The sequence below is a fragment of the Gaeumannomyces tritici genome (genome assembly GCF_000145635.1).
Source record: "Gaeumannomyces tritici R3-111a-1 unplaced genomic scaffold supercont2.7, whole genome shotgun sequence".
Taxonomy (NCBI): domain Eukaryota; kingdom Fungi; phylum Ascomycota; class Sordariomycetes; order Magnaporthales; family Magnaporthaceae; genus Gaeumannomyces; species Gaeumannomyces tritici.
Window position 1 is genome coordinate 1,214,040 of NW_008804551.1, and position 27,995 is coordinate 1,242,034.

The 27,995-nt window shown below is 60.1% G+C and overlaps 9 protein-coding genes across 9 annotated transcripts in view; 5 read left to right on the forward strand and 4 right to left on the reverse strand.

Annotated features, from left to right (window-relative positions):
* The window catches only part of GGTG_11726 (acyl-CoA thioesterase II), a gene marked incomplete at both ends in the record, with an annotated part of 2,130 nt that extends 1,377 nt beyond the window's left edge, over window positions 1-753 (forward strand). The window contains 2 exons of the mRNA XM_009229617.1: window positions 76-597; window positions 694-753. Of these exons, the coding sequence (XP_009227881.1) occupies window positions 76-597; window positions 694-753 (582 nt within the window). The remainder of the gene's footprint in view (window positions 1-75; window positions 598-693) is intronic.
* Window positions 754-1,482: 729 nt separating this feature from the next.
* GGTG_11727 (hypothetical protein) lies at window positions 1,483-1,875 on the forward strand (the record flags this gene model as incomplete). The annotated part of the gene is made up of 1 exon (XM_009229618.1): window positions 1,483-1,875. The coding sequence occupies one exon, from the start codon at window positions 1,483-1,485 to the stop codon at window positions 1,873-1,875; it is 393 nt and encodes a 130-aa protein (XP_009227882.1).
* A 1,305-nt stretch (window positions 1,876-3,180) lies between these two features.
* On the forward strand, window positions 3,181-7,700 carry GGTG_11728 (hypothetical protein; the record flags this gene model as incomplete). Its single annotated transcript, XM_009229619.1, has 2 exons — window positions 3,181-5,524; window positions 5,654-7,700. Exons 1-2 carry the CDS (start codon window positions 5,022-5,024, stop codon window positions 7,698-7,700), a joined length of 2,550 nt encoding a protein of 849 aa, XP_009227883.1. The 5' UTR covers window positions 3,181-5,021.
* Window positions 7,701-7,769: 69 nt separating this feature from the next.
* GGTG_11729 (hypothetical protein) lies at window positions 7,770-8,219 on the forward strand (the record flags this gene model as incomplete). Its single annotated transcript, XM_009229620.1, has 1 exon — window positions 7,770-8,219. One exon carries the CDS (start codon window positions 7,770-7,772, stop codon window positions 8,217-8,219), a length of 450 nt encoding a protein of 149 aa, XP_009227884.1.
* A 195-nt stretch (window positions 8,220-8,414) lies between these two features.
* Window positions 8,415-9,859, reverse strand: GGTG_11730 (hypothetical protein). Its single transcript, XM_009229621.1, has one exon. It carries the CDS (start codon window positions 9,734-9,736, stop codon window positions 8,759-8,761), a length of 978 nt encoding a protein of 325 aa, XP_009227885.1. The 5' UTR covers window positions 9,737-9,859; the 3' UTR covers window positions 8,415-8,758.
* Window positions 9,860-10,253: 394 nt separating this feature from the next.
* GGTG_11731 (hypothetical protein) lies at window positions 10,254-13,064 on the reverse strand (the record flags this gene model as incomplete). Its single annotated transcript, XM_009229622.1, has 2 exons — window positions 10,254-11,917; window positions 11,990-13,064. 2 exons carry the CDS (start codon window positions 13,062-13,064, stop codon window positions 10,473-10,475), a joined length of 2,520 nt encoding a protein of 839 aa, XP_009227886.1. The 3' UTR covers window positions 10,254-10,472.
* Window positions 13,065-14,362: 1,298 nt separating this feature from the next.
* Window positions 14,363-18,245, reverse strand: GGTG_11732 (hypothetical protein). The gene is made up of 4 exons (XM_009229623.1): window positions 16,990-18,245; window positions 15,321-16,911; window positions 15,093-15,242; window positions 14,363-14,991 (listed from the first exon to the last, which is right to left on the reverse strand). The coding sequence occupies exons 1-4, from the start codon at window positions 17,284-17,286 to the stop codon at window positions 14,714-14,716; spliced, it is 2,316 nt and encodes a 771-aa protein (XP_009227887.1). The 5' UTR covers window positions 17,287-18,245; the 3' UTR covers window positions 14,363-14,713.
* On the forward strand, window positions 17,777-18,420 carry GGTG_11733 (hypothetical protein; the record flags this gene model as incomplete). Its single annotated transcript, XM_009229624.1, has 2 exons — window positions 17,777-18,087; window positions 18,321-18,420. 2 exons carry the CDS (start codon window positions 17,777-17,779, stop codon window positions 18,418-18,420), a joined length of 411 nt encoding a protein of 136 aa, XP_009227888.1.
* Window positions 18,421-19,714: 1,294 nt separating this feature from the next.
* Window positions 19,715-27,994, reverse strand: GGTG_11734 (myosin type II heavy chain). The gene is made up of 3 exons (XM_009229625.1): window positions 27,183-27,994; window positions 20,784-27,098; window positions 19,715-20,703 (listed from the first exon to the last, which is right to left on the reverse strand). The coding sequence occupies exons 1-3, from the start codon at window positions 27,651-27,653 to the stop codon at window positions 20,119-20,121; spliced, it is 7,371 nt and encodes a 2,456-aa protein (XP_009227889.1). The 5' UTR covers window positions 27,654-27,994; the 3' UTR covers window positions 19,715-20,118.
* Between the last annotated feature and the right edge of the window lies 1 nt (window position 27,995).

Here is a 27,995-nt window from a genome sequence, read left to right on the forward strand (position 1 = left end):
AGGCACGCGGCCGCGTTCCCGCCCGACGCGGGCCCGCCGCCGCCCGACGACACGAGCCTGTGGCCGACCCCCGAGCCGCGCATCCACGGCGGCGGCGGCGGCCAGGGCCCCTTCCAGGCCGGGCCCATCGCCATGGTGAACCGGGATAGCGACGTGGTGCACGAGAGGCGGATGCGGCAGTGGACGCGGGCGCGGGGCCGCATCAGCGCCGCGGGCGGGCTGCCGGCGCACCTGTGCGCGCTGGCCTACATGAGCGACAGCTACTTCATGGGCACGGTGCCGCGCATCCACAAACTCTGGCGCTTCCCCGTGAAGCCCGAGGAGGTGGCGGAGCTGGACGACGAGTCCCGGGCGCACGTCATGGCGCTGCACCGCTTCGACGACGGCGAGCCGCTGGCCTCGTACGTCGGCCGCCCCTCGGTCGGCATGATGGTCAGCCTCGACCACACAATCTACTTCCACGAGCCCCGCCGCGTCCGCGCCGACGAGTGGATGCTGAGCGAGATGGAGAGCCCCTGGTCCGGCGACGGCCGCGGCGTCGTGACCCAGAGGATCTTTAGCAAGGACGGCACCCTGTTGGCCACGTGCTTCCAGGAGGTGAGTTTTTTTTCCCCGGGCCTCTGCTCCTTTCTTTCGCCTGCCATTCTCCCCATCGCCACGTGATTACTGACCCTCCTCGCCTGTCTGCTGTAGGGCTTGGTGCGGCTAAAGCCCAGTGATGCCGAGGTGGAAGAGCCCAAGGCGAAGCTGTGAGGCATATGTGCGCACTTTTTTCACTTCTTCCTTTTTGCCCGAGCCCTGTGGTGGTGGCGCATCCCCGGCCGTAGCAAATTTTTGCTGCAAGGGATATAGATAGGCGTGGTGATGATGTTGTACAGGTAAAGTGTGTGTGGGATTCAATGTGCGGATACATAGACTTTTTTTTTTCTTGGCCCTTCGGAGGACGTCGCAATCTGTTTCCATTTTGAGATGCATTCTCAATATTGCCCCGTCGATACGGCCGTGACGCTCTGAATGGCTGTTCAGGCCTGATGATTTTACCAACAGCCATGCGGGAGGGGGTTGGCCCAAAAAGGAAGGTCACCGCGAGCTTCCCTGGGTTTGGGTGCCGAATGTGGCCTGATGATTCCCATCCCTAGACGCCATCGTTCTAGATGCCCGGGTAGACGGCCTAGCGTACCAGCTGGACGGGACCAGGCGTGTGGTGCGTGTGGCGGCCGTTCTGCTCGGGTTACACGCACATGCGCCCACGCAAATGCAGCCCTGGCGCCTTTCATCTCGGCATGATGTGTAGGGTAGGTAGGCCAATTGTGGCCTGTACAACCGACGATGAGAAATCCGAAAAGAAAAGCCAAAACCCCATCAGACACACAACGGGCGTACTGGACTAGCGTTTGCTTGTCATGGTCAAATCGTACGTTTTGGGGTCGCACAAGGGCCTGCTAACTGGAAGGGAAGACCGCGCGGCTGCCGTCCAGACCCATGAGAGGCGTTCATGTCGGCCTTCAGGCTTCAGCCTCTCGCGTGGTTAAGAAGGGAAAGAAACGCCCGTTTTCTGCAGAGCACCTAGATCAGCGGGTGGGAAGGGGTAGGGGTGTGCTCGGAGTGGCGGCAGAGGTGGCGCACGACGGCCCCATCGGACCCAACCCACCCACCCGCGATGACGCCCAGGGGCCAGGTTGCAAAAAACACGACAGAGCTGAAGGGGCTGGCGGCCGCGCACGCGGGTGCCATGTGGGCGAGGCGATGCAGGGGTTGGATTCGTTCGCGCGGCCGCTCCAGGCGAACAGGGATGTGTCGATAGCCTCCATTCGCAACGACTCAGTGATGGAAGTCGGTCAAATTGAGGGTTTCTACCCTGCCAGGCAGGGGTAGCCGAAAGGGATATGCATGCTGATATGCCGAGAGGGTCCACTCAGCCAGTAAGTCAGGGGCTGCGAGAGCGTCGAGCAGCAATTCTAAGCGAATATGATGCAGCTGCCAGAGACGACGCATGTCACACAGCAAACCTGGTTGTGAGCCTCAATCCCTACGCAGCCACTAGCAAAGAGCTACGAGGCTGGGAAAGGGGTCGGGGTATTCGGAGAAAGGAGATAATATCCCCCGGACAAGCTGTGTCGCCGGAAATGCCGATGGCTGCTGGTTTTGTGAGACATTTTCCCACGCTACGGGGGATCAGGGGGGAGAAAAAGCAAAGAAAGGTGAAAGTCGAGTCGCCGCACCGATGCGTCTAGACCGTGAACCTTCTAGAGGCACCACAATCACAGCCTGGGCAAGCATGACAGCACGATACGGTCCTTTTGCTCGGTCTTGTGGCGGTGAGATGAGGGGATTCGTATAAGGTGAGCATTGGCGATGGGTTGCCTCCCCCGTATTGTGGGCGCTAAACTGGCTTGGCGTATGACTTCCACGCGCACATGTCCGAGAAGAGAAGGTCTGCGCAATGCTAGCCGGTAGACGGTCGTTGGACACGTGGGCCGGCCCTCAGGGTGACCAAGGAGAGGGGATGATCAGGTCAAGTGCCGCCCGGCTGGGTCCGACTTGACGCCTCGGCTATATGGTGGCGTCGTCGATTTCCATGGGCATCAAAACGCGGCGGATGAGGCTTCAGCCGTTCCCGGTTAGAAAGGCGACCTGAGCCTCTCGTTAGGCGAGGGCGGTGAGGGACAAATAGGGGATACATTGGCAGCAGAATAAAAGTAGCGTGCCGGCTGGTTATACGGGTTGATACGTCGTATTTTCTGCACGTCCACGTACTAGCCCCTAGGCCTAGGTCGAGGGCGGCAAAGTTAAAAATTTCCGCATTGGTTTTTGGTGCCTTCGGAATGGTTCCGTTTTTGGGATGGGCGGTTCGGTTCGCACGGCTAGTGGCCGGGCTGGTTTCGCAGCGCAGCCTATCAAGGGAGCTGTTGGGAAATATTGGTGATCAGAAAAGGCCTGGGGTGTGTGCTGATAGCCAGTACTATCGAAGCGTTTACGATCTGGACGACGATGGGGCAAAAAAGGCGATGGAGGGTGGAATGAAGTTGGGCTTGTTGAATTTGCATCTCCCGATTGGGGTTCGTAAAAGCGGGTGGGGGTGCAGACAGTGCAGACACAGCTTGGCGGGGGTGGGCGGCAGTGGGCGGGGCCGATCTGGACGCACCCTTGTCGGCGCTCTGAATCAGAGTCTGGGACTCGATCTGGACAAGGAAGGAAATCTAGATAAGGAAGGAAATCTGGACAAGGAAGGAAGCACCAACTGCCACATCGAGCCACAAGCAACCCTCGTCCACTTCAATAGGTGCTATTTGCATTCAAATTTCAGTGGCATTTGTTTCCCGAAATGTTCGGCTAGCTAGTTGACGCATCTCGGCGGGGGCGAGGGAGAGGCTCCTTGCTTAGCGGCATGTGTTGGTTTGTCTTTGTCCCGGGCTGAGCCACATCCATCATGGTCACAGGCATGGTCACAGGAATGGTCATAGGCAACCGCTGGAGCTGGGAGGCCCATCTGGGCTGGGGGTTGGGCTATCAAACGCGGAATCCCGGCAAGTCATGTGTCTTTTGTCAGTAGACACATGCACCCCCCTCGTGCAGCTATCAACTAGAGGTACTCGGTCATAGCCGGCGTCGTGTTGCTCCCCTGCCTCAACTCTAGTCTCCTCTCAGGCCAAAGGACAAACAGCAAACGATAAACAGTAAACAATAAACAACAAACAATAAACAACAAACAACAAACAACCGGTGTCGGCCTGGGGTTGCTGCCGACCTCCGATGTCAACCACCCCTCCCCCCTGAAAGCGCTGAGTGCTGAGTACCTACCTTCCTGCCCACCTCGACTAGGCAGCTTCGGCTCGCTCTTTCCGCCCACATCTGCGGCGGAGCGAACCGTCCGGCCCATCCCACTTCGAGGGGCCTTGTCCCATCAATAGTACCCTCTCCCGCAGGTACCAGCGCGTTATCGGTACCCTGGCACCGGGCAGGGCCAGCCACAGGTCGCCGGCAGTGGGTGCCACGCCCTGACATACAGCACGTACCGGTACCTCCTGCCTCTGCCTGTCCGGTCCCGAGGCTGTGGTTTGGCTTCTTTCCGCGGGCTTGTCTTGGCGCCACGCTAAAAGACGAACAGCACATCCGGGGCCCTTACCGGTGAGACTGTGCCTCGCCCACCGTCTGCCCAGTGGCCTCTCTCTGGGTTCAGCTGCAATCCGCCGCTTTCTCCAGCCTGGCGCCGGCCCCGACCGGTATCAGGGCAGTCGGCGCCACTGCGGTCGCATCAGGAAACCCCCTCGTCGTGGCTTTACTGCGTCGACTGCCGTCGGAAGAGGGACAAGCTACACTCGACATCCTCCTCCACAGCCACCTGATGACCCTCCATCTCAGCCAGGCACTCTAGGCCCTTCCTTGTCTGGACTCGGTCGCCTCCAGGGATAATCCCTGTTATGTCGTTTTGCTTCCCCTTCCTACTTCTTGCCATCCTTTTAGCAAATACGGGAATCTCCCCGCTACGGTTTCTGGAGATATCTCATTGTCGGTCTCTTTGACACCCTGGCGACCCAGTCCACGGTTCATATATCAAGTGCCCTACCTCAGTACTCCCTCTCACTCTTGACTGGGCTTCCGTGGAGCCCCTGCAATCTCTCCGGCTTCTAGCGTCTACGAGCCTGTTTTTCTAGACCCAACTCGTCAGGGCTAGTCTAGTCCCCTTGTCGGTTTTACACTCATCACCCATACTGTTCTCGGGCAAATTCCGAAAGCGGTCAGACTTCAGGCATCAGCCGACTGGCTGCCCCATCACATCGGCGCCGGAGCTTGCCACCCAAACACGCCCCCCCTGTATTACTGCTTGCGCCGGCCCTTTACTGCAGGCAAACTGGGCAAACTGTAGACCTGTATATACTTAGCAGGCCCCCCTCGCCTCCCTTTTCACTGACTGAGCCCAGGCGAGACCGTAATAGTCGACTAATCCAGAATCATTGGACTAGATTTACCCTGACCCTTCTCACACACACCCGAGGAAAGGCATACAGGGCGCTTAAGTCATGCCTGGACGAAAGATCCTGATTTATCTGCTCCGCAAGGACCTCCGTGTCACTGACAACCCGGTTCTGCACCATCTGGCATCGCACAAAGACCATGGCTTCACACACATGCTGCCGGTCTTTGTGTTTCCGGCTCATCAGATGGAAATTTCGGGTTTTGTCAAAGATGGGAGCAAGAGTCCGTACCCCGAGGCCAGGGGCCGTGTCAGCCGGTATCGGCGCTGCGGCCCTTACCGCGCCAAGTTCATCGCCGAGTCCGTCTGGAACCTGAAGTCGTCTTTCGAGTCTCTTGATAGTGGGTTAGAGCTGCGCGCGGGCATGCTCAAAGACGTTGCGGAGGGGCTTCTCGACGGCCTCGAGAAGCGTGGTGACACGGGCGCCGTGTGGATGACGGCCGAGGTGTGCCCCGAGGAGACTGCGGACGAGGATGCCGTCGCGGCCGTCTGCCAGCAGCATGGCTTTGAGTTCCAGCGATGGGTTGACGAGAAGTACTTTGTTGATGAGTGAGTACTGTGGCACCCATCTACCTACTCCACAGACTGGACTCTCTCTCTCCTCGTCCGGATGGACTGTTCCGAGAGGCTCGGTATATGAGCAGGTGGCTTCTAACATGGCATTTCTCCCCTTCACAGTCGCGATCTCAACTTCAAGGAAGCACATGAACTCCCTCAGATATTCACCGACTACCGGAAGTCAGTTGAGCCCCTGAGGCAAAAGCCCCGAAAGACCCTCCCTCGGCCTGCTCCTGGTTCCCTTCCTGCATTCCCAGAGGCCGGGTCCATCCCCGAGCAGGCAGCGCCCTTTGTCATACCCGAGACGTACGAAAAACTCGAGCCGGCCCTTCTGCTTCCCTTGAAGGGCCCTTTCGAGACGATGCTCACCTTACCCGGCGGCTCCATTAGCGCCCACCCGTTCCACGGAGGCGAGGATGCCGCACAAGAACGTCTTGTTTATGTGGTGAGCTCGGGGATCATATCAAAGTACAAGCAGAGGCGCAACGGGCTAGTAGGGGCCGACTTTAGCACCAAGCTGTCGGCCTACCTCGCTCAGGGCTGCATCACGGCGCGGCAGGTTCACGAGGCTCTCGTGGGCCTCGAGGATGGGACCGACCCCACGCTCGAGGGTGCCGAGGGCTTCGGCAAGGGAGAAACGGACGACATCAAGGCCGTGAGGGAGGAGCTCATGTGGAGGGACTACATGCGTCTCTACGCCAGGAAGATCGAGGCCAAGCTGTTTTCTGTGCACGGCTATCAGAGTGACAGCCGCGGAGATGGCAGCGGCGCCTCGGTAGAAGACCAGCCACCCGCAGCCGGGGATGCTGCCACCGCCGCCACCGCCACCCCCGCCGCCACCGCCACCGCCACCACCAGCACCTACCAGACGGCATGGAAGACGGCAGACCCAGAAGCTGCTGCCTCCACCCCCGAGCAGGTGCGGGAGACGGCGGCCCGCCTGGAGCGGTTCAAGGCCGGCACGACGGGGCTGGGGCTCATCGACGCGTCGCAACGCGAACTGCTTCACACGGGCTACACTTCCAACCGCGGGCGGCAGAACGTGGCGTCGTTCCTGTCCAAGCACCTGGGCATCGACTGGCGGTACGGGGCCGAGTGGTACGAGATGATGCTGGTAGACTACGACGCCTGCTCCAACTGGGGCAACTGGCAGTACGTGGCTGGCGTCGGCTTCGACCCGCGCGGCAAGGTCCGCATCTTCAACCCCATCAAGCAGGCCTTCGACTACGACAAGGACGGCACCTACGTCCGCATGTGGCTGCCCGAGCTGGCCCCGCTCGCCAGCCTCGAGAACCTGTTCCAGGTCTGCACCACGCCGCCCGACGAGCTCGAGGCGGCCGGGCTGGCCGCAAACGTCATGGCCACGGACCCGGTCAAGCACATCCGGTTCAACGTTTCGGGTAAGCCGCCGACCGCCCGCCAGGTGAGGAGGCAGGCCATCAGGGCGGGCGCCCGCGCCGCCGCGGGGCCAACGGGCCGCCACAGCCCTCCCAAGCCTGGCAGCGCTGACGGTGCCGGCAACGGCGGCGGCGAGCAGGACCAGGCAAAGGTCACCACCACTAGCGCTAGCGCTAGCGCTAGCGCCGTCGCAGGCGCTGGCAGCAGGAACAACAGCAACAGCAACAGCAACAACGCGCAGGCAGTGCTTCTGCAAGCGCCTAGAGGCCCTCTCTCGAATAGGGGCCAGTGGGGCCGGCCAGCCAGAAGCTACCACGTCTCGGGGCCCGGGAGGGGAGGACCCACCGGCGGCTACGGCGGCGGCCCCCCTCCCTTTGGGGGCAGCAGCAGCCGCAGCCACAACCACAACCCAAACAACAACAACATGTACCACCGCGGAGGTCCCAGCAATAGAGGAACCGGCTGGCCCAGACGCGGCGGCGGCCCAGGCGGCCGCACGGCCTACGCCACAACAACCCCGACGCCACCACCCACTCGAGCCTTCCCGGCGGGCGGCCTCGGGAGTCACGGCGGCCGCCACGCGACCATGGTGGTCAGCGGCGGCGGCGGCGTTGTCGCGAGGGCAACCATAAGGGGAGGACTCGGCGCGGCGGCGGCGGCGTCGTCGTCATCGCCACCCGGCGGCGGGCTCGGCCAGCGCTCCACCACGCCGCCGCCGCCGCCGCCGCCGCCGCCGTCTGGCCAGCAGCCGCACCCCGGCGGCGCCTAGGAGGTGGCCGACGGGCAGCAGCGCGAGCTGGTATGCGAGTACAACCAGCTGCAGGCACGCCAGCGGGAGATGCTGGAGCAGCTCGGCGTGGGCGGAGGGGACCCGTCGCCTCGACAGCAGCAGCAGCAGCAGCAGCAGCAGTATGAGAGCTCGTCGCCCCAAGCGCTGCCGTCGTTTCTCTTGCAAAAGCACGCCGACGTGCAAGCACAGCCGCAGAACTGGCACAGCTGTGGACACCACGCCCTTGCGTGCCAGTATCACCAGCCCGTCTGCAGTCACTGCCACCAGCAGCAGCAGCAGGCGCAGCAGCACGTGTACTATCCGCAGCAGCAGCAGCAGCAACAACAAACATATCCCTGTCAATACGACTACCAGATGGCGCAATGGCCCGCCGGCCAGCAGTTTTCGTACCCGCCCTACCCGCATCAGCTCGCGGCAGGCTACATGTATCCGCAGCCGCCGCCGACGTACGCCTACGTCCCGACGGCCGATGCCATGAACTACCGGTCTTGTTCGTGAGTGGGCTGCTTCTCAGTCTTCTCTTCAGTCACCACCACCGATCTTTCCTCTGCCTCTGTAGTTGTTCGGATTTTTACCTCCTGTGTTTTTTTGGGACATTGTCGGCCGGGCGTGGCCTCGGCAGCCTTTTTGTCATGTTCCTATATGCTTTCGGCCTTCACACACACACACACACACACACACACACACACATTAGATCCATCTTTATGCCATGGGGACTGGAACGGTTGATGCCTGGTCGCTTTCCCCTGGCGACAGGTAGTTGGCCTTCGTTCTTGTTTGTGCCTTTGCTTTTTGTGCCTCTTCTTTTTCTTGCGGGACGCGGGCTGGCACATTCCTAGATGGAACACGCGGCCTTAATGGATGGAACGGACGGCCCGGAAGGAATTCCAAGACGGTGTCTTGAACAGGACAGGCCAAAACAAAAACCAAGAATGATAGAAATAAACAACGACTTATCCTTGTAGCCCGTGAAACCTCTCCCGGCATTGTCAACGCCCTCGAGCTCTACACCAACTTCTCCACTAACCCCCAGTGGCTCAAAACTCATCACCGAGCGGCGCCAGCTTGATCCCCCTCGGTGCGACGAACAGCGCCTTGGCCTCGACGCACACGGTCCCCTTCAGGTCCTCCACCGTGGCCACCACCCAAACCTTGCGGTCCCTCTTCCCCCTCTCCCCGGGCGCCAACTCCTCCTCCCGCAGCGGCCTGCACCGCACGACGTGGAACCTATCCGCCACGACGGGCCACACGTACCTCAGCTCCAGCGACGCCGTCACGCCCGCCCGGCCGGGAAGCGCCGCGAGCGCGCAGCGGCCCATGCTCTCGTCCAGCAGCGTCGCCGACGCGCCGCCGTGCACGGTGCCCGGCCAGCCGGCCGTCGACGCGCCCAGGTACACGACGGCGGCCGTCTCCCCCGTGCCGTCGTCGTCGGCGGCCCGGAAGACGCGCTGGAACGCGAGCCCGCGGCTGCCGGCCAGCGCGCCCGACGTGAGGCGGTGCGGGCGCGCGGCCTCCGGCACGGAGGCATAGGCGTCCCACGACCGCGTCCACTTGGGGTCCGCCGCCAGCGCGCGCAGCGCCGGGAGGGACTCGGCCTCGGCGCGGATCTGGGCCAGGCGCGCCGCGTCCTCAGCGCTGCCCGGGGTGGGCGGCGCGGGCGGGCTGATGAGGAAGCGCGCGGCGGAGCCGAGGAGGACGCCGAGGGTGAGGAAGACGTAGGTGGAGGGGCGGAGGTGGAAGGGCTTGTTGGTCCGCTGGCCGCCTGGTGGTGGTGGTGGTGGTGGTGGTGGTGGTGGTTGGTTGCTGCTGCTGGGTCCGGGGCTGTGGGCTTGGATCTGGGGCTGGCTTGGTCTCGGGGCGCTCGACGAGAAGAGCCGGGCGGTTCCGGGAGCCGGGCGAGACCACTGGCTGGGTCTACGGGTGGTGGCCGCCCAGAGCCGGTGAGACGATTGAATCTTGGGCCAGAGGCCGATTGGCCTTGGCATGAAAAGTGCCAGTCGCGGTGGCGGCGGCATGATTGGGCCTGTGCCCTTTAGACTACACTCGGGCGACTTGAGGGCGACAAAGACGCAAAGCAGAGACGTTGATATTTCGGCCGTGTCAAGTGTCAAGTGAATCGATTCATGTTCGATTGAGATTGGCAGCCCGCACAGCTCCACGCCCACCCGCGCGGCGCAGGGGCCCCCTGGACCTTGGCTCAGCCGCAACCGACTTAATATCGACGACGCCTCTCAACTAGAGCGCCCGCTTAGGCTATCAGCTAGCACATTGCGCCTTTTGTCAGATCTTTTCTCCGTGCTTCTTTGCTGCCTGGGTTCATTGTGACCAAGTGAAACCAAACAAACGTTTCCTGTGAAATTATATGAAAAACAACTCTAAATTCTAGATATAACCCTTCGCCGAATCTAGAAGGACTAAACTCTTCAACTTCATTGATAGCATTTGCGATATTCCTTAAGAGTCCTGTAGCCAGAAGACCCGCTCAGGTCACCATCCATAGGATTTCAAGTCATATCGAAGCCCTCTTGTTCTTCTCTAGTGTCGTGATTCAATGTAAGGGAAAAAAAACAACTTTCTGCTGCGGAATTCTTTCAATTATATTACAAACAACCGAATCCAGAACTAACAACTCCTTTCCGTAAAACGCCTTTTTGGGGTATCTTCTAGGACATTGCGCCTCATAAAAAATCTGTACTTCCGGATTCCAATCTAACATCACAGTCCTTCGTCTGCTTCTTTGGTCCCAGGGCCTTAGACCCACGCACGGCGTCCCTCAGAGTTGTTGCGGCAACTCTCGTAGATCTGCCGCAGGTAGGTCGTCTTCGTGCCGACCTGCCCCGCCATCTTGGTCGGCATCATGTAGATCTCGGCCTGGCGCGCTCGGGTCGTTGCGACAGCGAGGCGCTTGGGATCATCGAGGAACTGTGTGGGCCAATCCCGAACTAGGTCGATGAACACTACGTCCGCTTCGTTGCCCTGAACGTTGTCGATGGTCCTGGCCTCGATCTTCGGCAAGGCCTTCACGCCCTCTTGGATCCTCGCCACTGCCTCTTCCTCCTCCCCGACACTGTACTCGCTCATGCTCCCAGTGTCTTCCGAGTCGTAAGCAGAGTCGCTGCTTCTCGCATACCTCAGGCGGTTATGAACCTCCTCTCGAATCTGCTCGTGGAGCGCGCCGATGAGCTCCTTGACCGCCTTCTTGTACCGCAAGAAAGCCTCGCGATAGGGCGCGATGATGAGAATTGTTCCAGGCGACTCTCCGTCCACAGATCGGAAGTTCTTGTCGCTCATCAACTCCTTGCAGCGGTCGAGGACCCAAGCCTGATGACCCGGGTGGTACCAACTCTTGGCAACTTGAAGAGCGGGCTGATTCGCCAGCTGGTGAACAACGAGCCGGGGGACGTACACCGTGTGGTTGGAGGTAAAGCGTCCAAGCCAGTTGCGCAGGTATAGGGTGGACTGGGGAACCATGTCATCCCTGGGGATTCCCGAGACCATGCGGTTCTTGTAGAAGACCGCCGACGGCATCTGGTGGAGCCAGCCGTAGGCACGGTGATTCATCAGAAGCTCATGCTTGATGGCATCCGCGTGGTGCGCCCGCTCCATCATGGATATCCTCATCTGTACCTCCCACGGGTTCTTGTTCATGGATCCGACGTAGCAGCCAGTCTGTCGGAAGTCGCCGGTGAATATCCACGCCATGGGCTGGAAGTGGGCGATGGCGATCAGGTTCGCGAGCTCTCGGGCATGCGACGCTTCGTCGAAGAGGATGATGTCGGGCAGATACTTGCCCCCGGCCAGGTTCACCGCAGCAACTGGAGTCGACGCCAAAAAGTCGACCTCGTACAGGCTGTCTTGGTACAAGGTGTACGTCTCATCACGGAGCTGGCGCATCTTGTCGAAGCAGGGGTCCGACAGGTACTGCTGCAGGAGATTGTCAAGCTCCGCGTAATGTGCCTTGTTCTCTTCAAATCGCTGGAAAGCAACTTGGTCGAGGGTTGGGGCACGGCACATCGTCTTCGTCTGGGATGATGCCGCTTCGTTGGCAGCCATCTGTGCCTGGAGCAGGAAGTTGTCCGCAATGGCTTCGTTGTGGACTCCGTCGTGGGTAGCTTCGGCGACCGCCTCGGCTATGGTGGCTGCTCCGTGCGCATTCTTGCGTGACTTGAGGCCTTGGTCATACTCGCGGCCCCATCCTAAGTTGAATCGTGTTAGCTTTGCTTGGAACTGAAACCGAACCTGGGAGGGGGGAGGGACTGGCTGCTTACCAAACATGCGAACAATCTTCTTGTCATCGCCAAGGTCTTCGGATATCTTGACGCACTTGTCGGTAGTGTCATCGACGGGGCGGTTGATGTCGAGAAGATACAGAATCTTGGGCCGGCGCTGCTTCTTGTTGCCGTCCTCATCCATAAACTCGATCATGCCCGCCTGGGCCATGGCGGTGATGAGCATGTTGAAAAAAGTCTTGCCGCCGCCAGGGCCACCAGGGATAATGCCAACGCCGCAGGGAAGGTTGGCGAGGAGCTCAATGAAGGTCTTCTTTTGAAGCGAGTTCAGGCCCTCGGCCATGCTCTTGAGCTTGGGCGGCAGGGAGTTGGGGTCGTTAATGAGATCTTTCATGTACGGCAGCTTTTCAAACAGGTTAACGGTGAAGGCTGGATTCTTGAAAGTGCGGATCCAATCGAAAACCTGTCGGGCGCGCTCCATGTCCTCGCCCACGCCCTCGATGAGGGTGTCCAGAGCTCCGAGCTCGGCCTTGCTGGTCACATCCTCGTATTCGTCGAGGGTGATCATCGAGTACGTCATGTTACTGGAGAGGAAGTTTGGGATTGCCGTGGCCGTGGTGAAGTCGGTTTCCATAATCGGCTTTAGAATGATGTCGGCTGCGACATGTACGGGCATGGAGACCCGGAAGACGGCGTAGGCCTTTAGGCGGCCACCCGGCATCTCAATTCGAACGGCCGACCACTCGCGCGAGGCTGGGTCCCGGCCGGCGGCTCCGTTGTTGATGGCGATCATGCACCGATCACCCGGCTTCGGGAAGCCCTCGACTTTGTCGTTCACCTCGAGCGCATAGATCCAATGTTGACGGGCGTCCATGTCCTTGAGGCGACATACGACCCAGGTCCGGAACACGTGCTCATCCTCGTGGAACTTGTCGATGGCGCCCTGCTCTAGGGAAGTCTCGAACTCGGTGCCGGACCTGTAGATCCTCTCGTACTCTTCAAGAGTCTCGAAAGTGTAGACGGGCTTCTTCATGGCCTCCTGGACGGCGGGTGTGCGCATGCGCGTGCGCGCGCGGTCGCCGGCAGGCGCACCCACAGCGGCGTTGGTAGACATTGTACTGCGGGAAACAGTGATGACCGGGTATCTAGAATACAACAAGATGTGGGAGAAAAAAGGTGCTTGGGAACGGGAAATGTCAAGGAAAGCTTGCTGTGTCTGGGAGAGAAAAGAAGAGCAAAGGAAAGTGGGAGTCGGGGGATCAGGGCAGTTTAAATGGACACGGATGGGGCAGGAGCCCAACAGGAGATAGCCTTGCAGGAGGGAGGCGCTCGGCAGGAAAGCCCCAAACCCAACCAATGAGAGTCACGAATCTGATCTCTGGCCGTGGCGCCTTTTCGCCAGCCACCTATTATGAGTCTATTGCAGAATAGAGACGAATAAGGGCCCCGACCCCGGCCAATGAGAAACGCAAATCCGATCATTAGGACGCAGAGCCTCCTCTCATCACGTCATTACGGCCGTAGCCTTGGTATTGTCGGCCAACTCTTACACCCAGCTCCAAAAGAAGAGAAGAGACGACGGAACGCTCAAACCCAATCGCAACATGTGGAAAGCGAGCACCACAGAGTCCTGAAAGTATCAGAGCAAAACGATGGGAATCTGCAGCTGGGGCTTGCCAACCTTGTTCATTTTCCGTAGAATGGCTGGGTTTCGTTGGGGAGGTAGCAGGCTGAGCATTGTCAGGCTGCGGCTTTTGAACGTGGAACGATAGCTTTGATATTGCTGTTTGCCATCCGAACCTTGGGATGGGCAGGGTCCAATAAGCCAAAGAATAGGAAGAGAAGCGGGGCCTCAAAAAAGCTGAATAGGCACAATGGTAAGTTCTGGGCAGAAAACACGTCATTGGGGTGGCCCTAGCCTCCCCAAGAGGAGGGATGCGTCATCTAGTAAACGGGGGTGGTTGGGGTGGGCAAAGCCGGAGAGCAGCCTCCTATTGATGTTCGTCAATGGTCATGGAACAGACTCGGCCGAGTCTTGGTGCCTCAGATGCTAATCACCGGTAGCTCAGCCGCCATGCCAGACTCTGATCAGCTTAGGGGGAGGAACATTATGGCTTCTTTGCGCCCCCAGTCGGCAACGAGGAGGCCGCAACACCCAACTATCGTCAGATGATGGGGGAGGATGCTTCCGCCCGTTGGGAATAACTGCCTTCAGGAGCTCGCCACACACGTTACTGTGGTTCTGTTCAGCCATGTTAGTCAGACCCATCGGGCATCTACATTGCCGAGCTGGGTAACTCGCCACTGTGCCTGGTATTCGACGTCGGCCCTTGTGGGATGAACTAAACAGGGTGGTTGGCTCGGTCGATATTCAAGTTATATAGATCCAAGGGACAACCTAACGTAGATATGAACCGCAGAGCATGACATATATCACGGGCACAGGATATGAAGAAGGAGTCAAGGGTTAGCGTAGCAAGAAAATAAAATAAAACTCCAGCCATGATGTTTATTTGTCATTCCCACCGAATCTAAAACAGGCGATGCCACCCAAAAGACAGATAGAAGCTAAAGAACATAGACCCATACAGACAAGCAAGAGTCACAAAAACCTCCTTCCAAGATAGAGTTGCTCGCTGGCAGGGCAAGCAAATAGCAAACAGCAACATCGACGTCAAATTTACATTATACCTATACCGGTATAGCTGTGTCCATAAGCGGAGAGTTGAAGGGAGCACTCGAGACGGCGGGAAAGCATTGGCCTCAGTCCTCGTCAAAGATCTGCAGCGTGTTTTGCAGTATCGTGTCCACGACGCGGACCTGCCACCCAGCGTCCGAGATGTCGCTGTTGGCACCCGTGCCCATGAGGGTGGGCCCAAACACGATGGCCAGGTTCTGCGAGTTCATGCGGTTCGTGTGCGAGTTGTCCATGACGCGGTGCAGGTGCAGCGTCAGCGCCCGCAGCGTCGCGTAGTTGGGGTCTGGTAGGTTGTTGATGATGGCATGCAGTGAGTCGCGGCGCACAACCTCGTCGTCGCTTTCTATCGCAGAGCAAGATTTGACATGTGAGCGAGGGGATATTGGAACCAGGCGAGTTTTCTGGATGGGTCAGGATATGGCAAAAGTCAGGGGTGAGACTCACTGGCTGCTTCTATGAACGCGGTGTAGTGCTCCCGTGTCAAAAGCGGATCAGGCAGGTCACGCAGGAACTGCTTCAGAAGACCGGCAACGCTGTTGACGTCGTGGAAGAAACTCTCGGGATTCCTAAAGTCGAGATTTGGCGAGTCGGAATCTGCGCCGTAGAGAAGAATATTAGAATTCAGACGATCAGATGGCACGGAGAGAGTGGAGGGGCGTGATCTGGGCATACTCGAATCAAACATGCTCTTCAGCTTGTTGACGTGCGGCACCGATCCCGAGAGCCTGTATATGCCCTCGACCGCCAGGCCGTAAAAGTCCACGGCTGTGATGCACTGGTACACAACCTGCGGCACTGCCAGGCTGTCTCTCTCGTACAGGCGAGCCAGCGACACACCAAACACCGGACGAGTGGGCGCCTGCGGGGGTGAGTGGTTCCGCCCCTGAGGGAACCCGCCTGACCCCGGCCGGTCAGCACCAGCCGGCTGGTGCTGCATCAACGGGTTGGGATGCCCATGGTGGCCGCCGGGAGGGCCCTGCTGCGGGGGGCCCTGTTGGAACGGAAGCGCCCCTAGTTGCGGCGGCTTCTGCGAGGGCGTAGGCCCGTAGGCGGGGCCCGAGTTCTGCCCATTCCGCGGCCCATACTGCTGTTGCTGTTGCTGTTGCTGTTGCTGTTGCTGCTGTAGTTGTTGTTGTGGTGGTGGTGGTTGTTGCTGGTGTTGCTGGTGTTGCTGGTTTTGTTGTTGCGGTGGTGGCGGGTTCCCTGACTGCGATGGCAGACTAGTGTTGCTCAGTAAGCTGGTGTGACTAAAGTTGCGCTCGTGTCCCTTGGAGGGCGGGCCTCCCATGGCCGGGCCGGGGCCCATGGGCGAGGCAAAGGTGGAGCCTGGCGCGCCTTGGGATAAAGGCCCCGGAAACTGCTGAGAGGCCATGCTGAACTGCGCACTGGGCGGCCCATGGGGGACCTGGCCCGGCGGTTGCAACGAGGTCGGTCCCGCGTGTGACGGCCCGCCAAGCACGGCATGCCTCTCGTACTTGGGCTCGCCGGTACGTGGCGGCACGTTCCTGTAGTGGCTGACCACGAAGTCGCTGATGTCGCGGTCGTTGTTGATGCCAGCGACTATGTCACGCAGGCTCTTGGTCTCGGCGTCCTTCTTCAGCGGGCTGATGCTCAGGCCGTTGCTCAGGAGAAGCTTCTCGTTGAACGAGGCGAACTTCTGGATCTGCAGGGTCAGGCCGGCGTCGCACTCCCGGATGGTGTCCTGGAGAGCCTTGATAGCCTCTGGCCTGGTGGTGCGCATCAGCTCGGCGCGCTCGGCCTGCAGCAGGTCGACGCGCGAGTGGTAGTCCTGGTCGGCGCCCTGGACCTTACGCAGCAGATCCTCCTCGTGCTGGGCGGCCGACTTGGGGCCCTTGAAGCCGAACATCTTGCCGCCCTTCTGGCTGTCGCCGGTGCGGACGCGGTCGTAGTCCTCGGCCAGGGCGTCGTACTTGGCCTTGGACTTGCGCACGCTGGCCTCGATGTCGGCAACGCGCTGCTCGGCCGAGAGACCGTTCTGCTTCCAGCCCTTGCGGTTCTTCTCGGCGTACGTGTACAGCTCTACCAGGTCGTCGTGCATCTGGTGCAGCGACGACGAGAACTGCAGCCCGTTCTGCGCTATCTTGTCGTGAACCCCCATCATGCCCGAGTAGGCTTCGGCAAAGGTGCCCTGTCTGTGGTCCGGGTGCAGCATCGTACTCTGCGACATCTTGCACAGCTTCCTCAGGCCTGCTGCGAGGTCCTCCTCGAGGATGGCCCGTTTCTTGAGGAACAGTGCAAACTCCTGTGACGCGCGATGGTGGGGTGGCGGTTAGAACATGGGGGCAAAGCAGCGCAGCGGGAAGCGCAACGGGGGACGCACCTTTGTTGAACTTATCGACTGCTTTAGCCTCGTCAGCAGCGTAGATATGCCGACTTCTGACTGGAGCACCTCATGGACCTGTCGCTCGCTCTCGGCGCCGGCAGCATCTGGAGCGGGGGCGGTCGAAGGTTGGGGCTGGGGGGCGCCGCTGACGCTGCCGTCGTTCTCAGAGCCGGCGGTGCCCGGGGGCGCTCCCAGCGACATGCTGCCAGATCGCTGGTGGTTTTGGTTGTGGTTGTTGTTCTTGTCCTGTTGGTACGGGGACAGCTCGGGAAATTGGGGCGGCTCGGAGGCCATGGCCGGCGACGGGGTGTTTTGTTTACGAGGCGAGGGTCGGGAGTGCTCTGTTTGCGAGTTCCTGGGGATTCTCGGCGGGGCGGCCTAGACGCTCGAGAGGATGGGTTGGTCGGGTGGTCAGTCGTTAGGGCGGATAAATAGTAGCCATCAAGCCGTCTGGCACATGTCGCGATGGGCGCCCGGATTCGATTCCCCTCTCCTCTCGTGATGCTCCACGCAGCGGTGCCTGACGATCGACGTCGAAATTCCAGGTCGGCACAGAAGCAAAGACCAGCAATAAACCGCCTGGCCGGGAATTGGAATGGCCGCAAGGTCCTTTTAGCTAGGGTTGGACGCCGCCTGTCGTGCGTCAAGACTTTGCTTTTGGCCGTCGTCGGGGCAGGGGTTGAAACGGACGAGAATCATGCGCGCGTGGGTGGGCGGCGACGTTGGGGGGTTCTTGGCGATGGTGGTCGTTTGGAATTTTCGATTTGCGCCCGAACGACAGAAAATGGATGGCGTGTCCGGCGCCAGCGAAGGGGATCCTGACTGTCGGGTTCGACAGAAAAATAGAGACGACACGACGGCGACCCCAACGACCAAGACAAGACTGGCGACACGGCCCAGCGAGGCAAGCTGCTGCCCTGTTCAAAGTGGCGCCGGCCCCACTATTCAGGCTAGTCCCGCGGCCGTGGATTGGATGGCAGCTAGGGGCTCAACTGCGAGGGTGGCGGCACAACCAGACCCTTTGGGTGTGTCTTTGGGTGTCCTTTTGCAACAGCAGAGTTGGCGAGAGTGGCTGGTCGCTGCCCATTTCCAGTCGTGCGTGTTCTTTTCTACCGAACCGTTTCTCTGCAACCTGCAGCCCAGTTGTGCACGGCCTGGAACTGTTTTCCGTCGTTTCATTCCGGGCGCTGGTTTCCCACGTTTCCCGCGTTTCCCCAAACGCACAGGCCATCGTCCGTTTTTTTGTGCGCCGGTTGCTGCTGCTGCGTGGTGGTGCGCTGACGTATGCGAGCCCGCTAAAACGGGCGCTACCAGCCATGACATGACAGCAGAAAAAAAACCGTTGCACTTGTCGGATCGCACCTGCGCTGGACCATGCTAGCCTCTGTGCCTCTTTGCCAGTCGGTGGCGTTTCTCACGCTAGATTGAACCGCTCCCACAAGGAAAGCGGCGCTGGCATTCTCCATGTAAAACGATGGCTGTCAATGGCAGCCACGCAGCCCACCGTGGCTGCGTACGTGTAGATCATCGGGTTCGGGCAAGCCAGGACAAGCCAGGACAGGCCAAGGCCATCTCCCCCAGTCAGGCTACGTCAGGCGCCGTCTTGAAACAGAAGGCAGGATGGTGCTGAGCATCCAATCTCTGTGTTGGCCACCGGATCTCTCGGAAACCCGCCAAACGATGGGCGGCATCTTCCACTAGAACACAAAACGAACCGCCGTGGCCGTTGAGGCGAAAGTTTCCCAGAATATGGCCCGGAATAGACTTTGGCTCGTGACTCTGACGGGGACTCCAGGAACGAGCCGGGAGTCTGGGCGGGCAATGCCAGGCTTCTCTGTCGCAAACCTGCGTCCGCTTGTCTGCCACTTCCAAAATAAGACGAGGCAAATCAGAGAGAGCAATTATGGTACGCATGTCGATCCGTTTTTTTTTTTTTTGCCTTTCGAGATACTACACCAAACAGCAAACGCTCCGATTTGATGAAGTCGTCTTGAGATCCTAGGTGGTGATCTTGAGGCGATCGCGTCTCAGAGACGGCGTCTGGGAGGGAGTTATTTCACTCACCTGCATACAACTGAAGCCGACACATATGCATTGACAAAGCCCCGCCATTTAAAAAAGTCGATAAGCGGTGCTCTCAACAGTTCATATCAGATCTCAAATACATGTGCCCTCTACATTGGACGATCTTCGTCGCATCTCCTTTTGCGATTGCGAGGGAGGGAAGCGGTAGTGGCCGCCCCCCTGCCTACCCGGTAGAGAGATCTGATACACATAACGATGCCTACCATCTGCGAGGGTTATAAAGAGGAAAACCCCACATCCCAACAGGGGGGTTAAAACTGGAGATCACAGGGATAGCGAAAGGGGGGTCACGTGCTGGCATAAAGTCACTGCCATTAATGAAGTTGGTGAAAGGAGGAGAGAAATCGAGAAAAGCTTTTAAAGGACGAGAAATTCTTGAAGTTTCGTGACATCTCCCCAAGTTACCACGACCCCTGGGATCTCCAGTTTCAACCCCCCTGTTACTGGGTGGGTTTTTCCTTTTTCTTTCCTTCGCAGATGGTACCCGTTGTGCTGGTAGCGAGGTTCGCTTGGCCTTAAGGGTACCGACAAACAAACAAGTCGATTTCTCGGAGCGGAATATGTATGCGAACATCCCAAAACACCACCCATAATAATGTTGGGTACCAGAGCCAGTTGGACAAACGATAGCATAGAACGTAATTGCAGCATTATAAGGTAAGAAGAACAGGGTCAAAACACACGACGCCGTTATAAATTACAGCCCAAGCTTCATTCGCCTTGCCTCCTTTTTCCCCTGCCTGTCCTTCATTAGTGTTACGCAACCGTCGTGAGACCGCCTCCCCCCAGATCGCCAAGTTTCTGCCTCCCTCCCCCCTATAGCCGCATATGCAAATCTTCCAGTGTGCCCAGTGATCATGTACAGTAGCAACAAAGAATGCCAAAGAATGCTGTGAATACCAAAAAAGTGGCAAAAAACAACAAGAAACAATAATACCTCTTAGGGTATTCAAGGGAGAAGAGGAGAGAAAAAAAAAATAGCATCAAAAGCTGCAAACCGCAGAATCACACCCGCCGCCCGCCATTGTCAAAACAGCCCAACTATAGGAACCCCTTGGTCAGGCTGGGCACCCTGCTAATGCTGCTCTTCCTCTTTGGAATGTCCAGACCGTTGGGCCCGCCCTCCTCGGCGGCCGCGGCCGCCTCAAAGGTCGACGCCAGCCCCAGCACCGAGTGGCGCAGGCCGCCGCCGCCGCCGCCGCCGCCGCCGATGCCGATACCGCTGGCCGTGTTGCGGCGCGTGCTGCCGCCGCCGCTGCCGCCGCCGAACCCATTGATGACGGAGCCCGCCGACGAGCCGCCGCCGTTCTTCTCGAGCCGGTGGCTCTTCCAGCCCTCGAGCTCGCGCTCCAGGCGCAGGCGCTCCTCGCGCTCCTCGCGCAGGTCGCGCTCGGCCCGCCGAGCGTTGAGCTGGTAGGCCGAGTCGGACGCCTGTAGCTCGTCGATGGCCTTGAGCAGCTTGTCGACCTTGTCGCGCATCCGGCCCAGGTCGTCCTGCAGCTGCCCGTTCTGCTTGTCCTTGCGCTCGAGCTGCGACTGCAGGTCCTTGACCGTCCGGTCCACGTTGCGCACCGAGCGCTGCGACTTGTTGCGCTCGTCCTCTTGGGTCTCGAGCTGTGTTTCGAGCTGTGGGGCGCGTTTGTTAGCTGTTGTGCTCTTGTCTCCATCGTGATGGAGTAGAAGAAGCAGGAAAAAAAAAGACTCACCTCCTGGATCCGCTTGTGAAGAAACTTGATGTCCTGGCTCGCGCTCGAGTACCCCTTGGTCTCGAGGTCCACCAGCCGCAGCTGCACCTCGCTCAGGCTCTTCTCGAGCGCCGCCTTGTCCTTCTGCAGGCGCACCGCCGACTCGCGCTCGGCCGCCAGGTCGCGCTGCACCTCAGCCGCGAGCGCCTCAGCCCGCCGCATCTTCTCGGCTGCGGCCGCGGCGACGTCCTGGCTCTGCGCCGCCGCGCTGCGGAGCTCCAGCATCTCCTTGTCCATGCCGGCCGCGTTGCGGAGGCTAGGGTTCTCGCCCGCGCGCGCCAGCTCCTCGAGCCCGGCCTTGGCCTCCTCGAGCCGCGCCTCGACGCCGCGCTTCTCGCGCACCAGCGCGTCGCGCTCGGCCGACGCCTCGTCCACCGACGACCGCAGCACCCGCACCTGCCCCAACAGGCTGACGATCTTGCCCTGCGCCTCGCTGTGCGCCGCCACGGCCTCGTCACGGCTCGACGCCACGTCGGCCAGCGTCGCCTCGAGCCGCGACTTCTCCTTGCTCCACGTCGAGCTATTGAGCACCTCGTCGTCCCACTTGGACCGGAGCTCGTCCAGCTCCTCGCGCAGCCGCGCGATCTCGGCCTGCTTGAACAGCCGCTCCTCGCGCGCCAGGTCCAGCTCCTTGGTCAGCGTCGCGAACTCGGCCTGATACTTCTTGCGCGTCTGCTCCATGCTCGACTCCTTGTCCTCGATATCGTTGGCCCGCTGCGCCCGGTAGTCCTCGAGCTCGTGCTGCAGCCGCCGCTTGGCCTGCGTCGCCGCCTCGAGGTCCGTCGACATGTCCTCGACCCTCTCCTCGAGCCGCTGGTTCTGCCGCTGCAAGTCCTCGAGCGTCGCGTCGGTCCGCTTGCGCTCTGTCAGCGCCTCTGCGCACGTCTCCTCGGCCTCGCGCGCCTGCGCCCGCGCGAACTGCTCCGCCCGGCTGGCCTTGAGCACCGCGATCTCGGCCTGCTCCAGCTTGCTGAAGTACTCGTCCGCCCGCGACTTGTACAAGTTGAGGCTGGCCGTCACGTCGCCAAGCTTGGACGCTTCGGCGTCGAGCCGGATCTGCATGTCCGAAAACTCCTGCAGGAGCTGGCTGCGGCTGGCCGCCTCCTGGTCGCGCGCGAGCGCCATGTCCTGCAAGTCCGACCTCGCGTCTCGCAGGTCAACCTCTATCTTGGCCCGCTCGTGCCGCATGCGGTCGAAGTGGTCCCTGATGTCGGCCAGCTCGGCCACGGCGTCGCGGTGGCTGTGCAGCAGCGAACGCCGCGACTCCTCCTGGCTGTTAAGCACGTCGAGAATCTCCTCGTGCGACCTTGTCTGGATGTCACGCAGCGACAGCTCACCCGTCCGCACCGCCTTCTCCAGGACCGAAACCTTCTTGGTAGAATCGTCCAGCATCTCCTGGAGCCGGCTGTTAGCCTTCTCAAGCTTCTCCGCCCGTCGCCGTATCGATGGGCTATCGTCGCCGTTGGCCGCACCCGGTCCGGGCGTAGCCCTCTCCAGCTGGCTCTCGAGGTGCTTGTTTTTGATCTCGGCGAGCTGCAGCTGGTTCTGCAGCTCCTCGATCTCGGCCTTGAGATCTTGGCGGTTGTTGAAGCTGAGCACGTCTGCTGTGCGGTCTGACCGGATCGAGTCGTGAGCCGGGTCGTTCTCGGGATTGTTAAAACGGCGAGGAGGAGGCGTCGACACATTGGAGTAGTGCCGTCCGTTGATCTTGGACTTGCGCTGGGTCGGGGACGCGTTGAAGGGTGCCTCGTTGGGGTCCATCTCCTCGAGCTTTGGCCGTGTCGACTCGAGCCTGTCGTTCTGTTGGGCCGCTGTCCTAAGTTCGGCAACCTGGGCTTCGGCGCTGGTGCGTGCCGCCGTCTGCACCCGCAGGCTCTGCTGCAGCTCTTCGACCTTGCGTGCCAAATCAAAAGACTTGGACACGAGTTTGTCGTGGCCGCAGTCGGGCTGCAGGTCTGGGTCTGGCTCCGGCTCCACCGTCTTGAGGATACTCAACAGCTGAGTGCGCAGGTCTGCTAGCTCCTTGTCCCGGGAGTCGAGGGTGCCTTGTAGCGTCCGGACCGTGGTTTGCGCCTGTGTCTTGAGCGTCCGCTCCGACTCGATAGTCCGATTGGCCTCGGCCAGCTGTGCCGTAAAGCCCGACGAGGCCTTCTCGGCGTTGCGGCTGGCCTTGACCTCGCGCGCGATCTCGTGGTTTAGGTCCTCCAGGTTCAACTGGAGCTTTTCGGCCTTCTTCTCGAGTGACGCAATGGCGAGCTGGGCATCACCAAGCTGCTTGTTGAGCTTGGCGTTCTGCTCGTCGAGCCTGGCCTTTTCGCGCTGGAGCATCTGAACCTTGCCCCTCGAGGCCTCGCTCGCCATCGACGCCGAGCGCGCGATCTCCAGCCCTTTTTGCTGCAACTTGTTGAGCAGCGCGCGGTTGTCGTTCTCCGAGGCCGTAAGGCGGCTCTTGACGGTATGAAGCTCGCGCTGCATGCGCTCCTTCTCCTGGTCGTTCTTGAGCCCAAACTCGCCCGACTCGAGGATGAGCTTGTTGAGATCCTCGACCTGATGGTTCAGCTTGGCGCATTCCTCCTCGAACCATTGCAATCTCTCCTGTGCCGCGTCAAGGTCTTTGCCGAGGCTAGTCTCACGCTCGCGCGCAATCTTGAGCGCTGCCCGCTCGCCCGCGCTCTCAGCATCGCGTCGGGCTTCTTCGGCCTGGAGCATGGCCGCCCGGAGCCTCCTGATCTCCTCGCGGGCCTCGTCGCGCTCGCGCTCGGCCGTTGTGCGCGCCTCCATAGTGCGCCTCAGGGTGTCCTGCTGCGCGTACAGCTCCTTCTCGATGGTAATCTTGGCCTCGTTGAGGCGGTCGTACTCCTCCTGTAGCGTGTTGAACTTGTGCTCGCCCAGAAGCAGCACATCGTCGCGGGACTGCCGCTCCCGGCTGAGGTCCATCTGCGCCTTGTACAACTCCTCCTTAAGATCCTTGATCTGTGTCTCTAGCACTTGGCGGTTCTGGCCCGCCTGCGCGTCCTCGGACAAGCGAGCCTCTAGCAGGTTCTTGGCGTCCTCAGCCTCGCGCTGAAGTTGCGACTGCTGCGACTTGAGGGCCGAGATTTCGGCCTGGACTTCGCGCAGTCTGCTGGATGCCTTCTCTTTTTCGGTGGACAGGGTCTTCATCTGCTCGTCGATGGACCGACGCTCCATCTCGAACTTCTTGTTGTCGCCGCGCAGGATAACCAACTCGCTCTCCTTCTTGCGGACGAGATCTTCGTAGTCGGTTGAGGTCTTGGACAGCTCTGTGAGCTGCTGCTTGACGTCGCTGTTTTCCGTCGTTAACCGCGTCTCCCGGGTTTTGGCCGCCTGGAGCTCCTTCTGGGCGGCCACCAGCTTGACTTCGGCGTCCTGGTCAATCTTGAGCAGCTTGCCCTCGAGGTCACGGGCCTTGCGGTCCTTGAGTGACAGTTGACTTTGCAGCATCTTGATTTCGTCCTGCAGTGCCTCCTCCTGGATGCTCCTCTGTGACTGCTGTTGTGACATATCTTGCATCTCGCCCTCGAGAGCGGTCAGACGCGCGCCCAGCTCCCTCTTCTCGTCCTCGAGTTTGCTTATGAGCGTGGCCGCCTGTTCCAGCTGGGAGCGGAACTTCTCAACCTGCTCCTCGGCCTGCTTCTTGGCGTCAAGCAAGCTGTCAAGCTGGTCCTCGAGACGCTCCTGGTCCTCAATGGCACCAGCCAGTTTCTCCTCGAGCTCGGCCTCGCGCGACTGAAGCCGTTTGAAGATTTCTTCCTTGTCTAGCGCCAGGGCACGCTCGCTCTCAAGTGTCTGCTGGATGCGCACCATATCTGCGTGACAGTTGCGGCGCTCCTCCTCGAGGCGCGCGCGGTTGGCCTCCTCCAGACGCATCTGCTCATGTAGCTGGCGGATCATTTCGTCGCGGCGCTTGACTTCGGTAGCCGTCCTGGTGGCGCCCAGGAGCGGCTTCATGCGAACAAGCAACTGCCACCAGGGGTTCTCGCACATGTCGAGGTAGACCTGGAAGTTGCGCTGGATGACCCGGGTGGCCTCGGCACGATACAGGCGCTTGTAGGCAATGCGGCGCTGGATGAACCCGCGAGCCAAGGACTGAAAACGTATCATGATCTCGGTGATGAGGGCGTCACGCTGCTCCTCGAGCTCGGCCAGAACGCCGGCCCGGAAGAAGACCTTGGTCAGACCTAGGCGGAAGAGGCCCTTGTCGAGTCCGAGCTTGGATAGTATTATGGAGGTAGCAGCCTGGCCCTCGAGATAGCCCCTTGGCATGTCATCGCGGCACAGGACCTCGTACCGCTGGCGGAACTCGGCAAAGGAAAGACGGTTGGGAAAGCCGGTACGGGCAATGCGAATCCCCTCGAGCACACCATTGCAGCGGAGCTGGTCAAGAACTAGCAGGTTGTTGAACTGCTTGGGGCGCTTTTTGTGATTGGGGAGGATACATCGCACAAAGTGCGGGTGCGTCGAGTGCAGCTGAGCCATGAGGCTCGACAGCTGCTCCTTGTGGCGCTGGGCAACGGTGCGGAATAGCCCCTTTTTGACGCGGCTGCGCATACCGCCACTCTCGTCGTCCTGGTCAGCAGCGCAGTCGGCGAACAGGCTGGCGACGTGGGTATCCGTCGAGGCGGCCAGCAGTCGTGTGACATTGTCGTTGAGCGGGTCCTTGTTCTTCTCCAGCCAGCCTTCCGTGGAGTACTCGACCTCGGCGGCGTAGTGGGTGAGCACGAAACCGTGGCGCAGGCGGCTGGGCCTGTACTTGTCTGACTTCTTGTCCCACAGCGAGTGCAACTTCTCGGTGAAGGTCTTATCAGTGGCCTTTGGCATGACGCAGTCCTCATCCAGGCACGAGAAGACACCGATGGGGTTGGGCAGCTCGATCAGGTCGATCGTCGGCTGAAGATCGCGGCCAAAGTCGATGAACTGCCACTCAATCTGCTCGCGAGCGTACTCCTCTTGCTCGAGCACAAACATGTGGTGGTTGAAGAACTGCTGCAGCTTCTCGTTGGTGTAGTTGATGCAGAGCTGCTCGAAGCTGTTCTCCTCGAAAATCTCGAAACCCGCGATATCGAGCACGCCGATGAAGCGGGAGTCGTCCATGCCCATGCCCGTGCGGTCCAGCTGCCGGTTGATGCGCGTTACCAGGTCGCCGAACCCGCGCTCGTAGATACCCTTCGACAGCGCGTCCAGGCCTAGGCGCACCTGTTCTGGCGTCTGCACCTTCTCGACCCACTCGCGGCCTGCCTTGACCTTGGGATGCAGGAGGCCCTGGAGGAAGGGCTCCAGGGGTACTCCGAGAAGCTGGCAGACACGCTCCGCGTGTTCCTTGGCGTCGGGAGCTAGACGAGCCTGGTCCGCTGCCCGGCTCTCCTTGACTACTGTGATGTTCCCCAGGTGCAGTACCGCCGCCACCGTGCGCAGCACTGCCGCCTGATCTGCCGACGAGAAGCCCATGACCTCGAAGGCCTCCATCAGCGCCTCCCATTCCTCGCGGTCCGACACACCCGAGATGGTGTCGTTGCCGTCGCGCGTGTAGGCAAAGTGCTCGCAGTCCATGTTCTCCATCAAGAAGTCCTGCTTCATGCGCCGGTCTGCGCCCTTCAAAAGTTGGTAGAAAACATGGTAGTTGCGTTCGTTGGAGTTGATGCGCACCACGCGCGACTTCTCCAGCAAGTACCAGTCGATGAAGGCACCGGCGATACTGCCGCCTTTGCTGAACTCGATGCGGATGAACTTGCCGAAACGCGACGAGTTGTTATTGCGCACCGTCTGCGCGTTACCGAACGCTTCCAGAATCGGGTTGGCCCGCAGGATCTGGGCCGAAAGGTTGGACTGATGCCCCTTGCTGCCCTTGCCATGGTCAGAGTGCGCCACGGCAGCCAGGTACTGAATCACCTTCTTTGTATTTTCTGTCTTGCCCGCACCCGACTCGCCCGTCACGAGGATGCTTTGGTTGAAGCCCTCGTCAACAAGGTTGCGGAACGCTTCGTCGGCCATGGCGAAGATGTGCGGCTTGGTGTCCTCGCGGCTGCGGCCCTTGTACATGTTGATGTACTCATTCGTGTATATTGGTAACGGACAGTAGGGGTTGACCGTGACCAAAAAGAGCCCGGAGTATGTGTATATCAGGTCGGACTGGTATCGTGTATATAGGTTATGCACCACCGACGCCTCGTTCAAGTGCGTCAACTCGGCCATGTCCCCCGCCTTGTCGAACTTGGCGGGGTTGACCTTGTCCACCATCTCGGCGTCCACCTCTCGTTGCTGTGTCCCGAGCCCAGATTAGTGGTCGGCTAGCTGAGGACGGGCCGTGTTTCCCGGGGAGGGGGTCAGTCGAGCAAAACTTACACTGCCGTCGTCACATTGCACTAGTAGGCGGCCGCCAGCAAGCTCTTCGACGACCCATCCCTTGACAAAGGCTGTTTGGGGATCCTTAAGCCAAACATAACGCTTGCCCGAGAAGTCGTTCTCCCCCTCAATGCCCCTCACAACATCGACCGGCCGGCGCTGCATCTCTTCCGACTTGATGAAGGAGGGCGCAAACGTATTGGAGGATGGTAGGCTGCCGCGGCCCGACCCCTCTCTCGCGTGCCGCGGTATGCTGCCGCTGCTCCCCGCGGTGACCCCCATTGCGCCTGCTATTGCGGCCTGCGACTTGTTTCGTACATGTGGCGAGCCCGAGGGCGGTGTCGATAGGCCCGAGAGCGGACTCGGCGACGGGAAACTGACGGATTGTGGCCTTGGCCTCGGGCCTGCCGTCGGTCCTGGCGCAGCCGCCGGCGACGCGTTCCGCATAAAAGGGTTGTTTCGTAAAGACATGGTTGATCTGCTCGGGGGTCGCCCGGCTGGTTTCTAGCTAACCAGACTGTCCAGCGGTAATCGGATCGTGAAGATGAGGATGGCTCGAGGGGGCGTTCTTTAGTCTGGTGGCGGTAAACATTAGGCGTGGTATATCATGATCGAGGCAGGCGAGGCGGTAAAGGTACGGAGGGCAAACAATAAGAAATCGAAGCCAATGCTTGTAGGTGAAAGCGAATACAACAAAAGCGACGGTGCTGCGTCGACTGAGACAATGGTATTTCTGTCGGCGCTGGAGTGCACAAACTGCGTGGCGTGGAGAAGACGCCGCTTTGGCCTGTCCATGAGATCACTGCTTTCGCT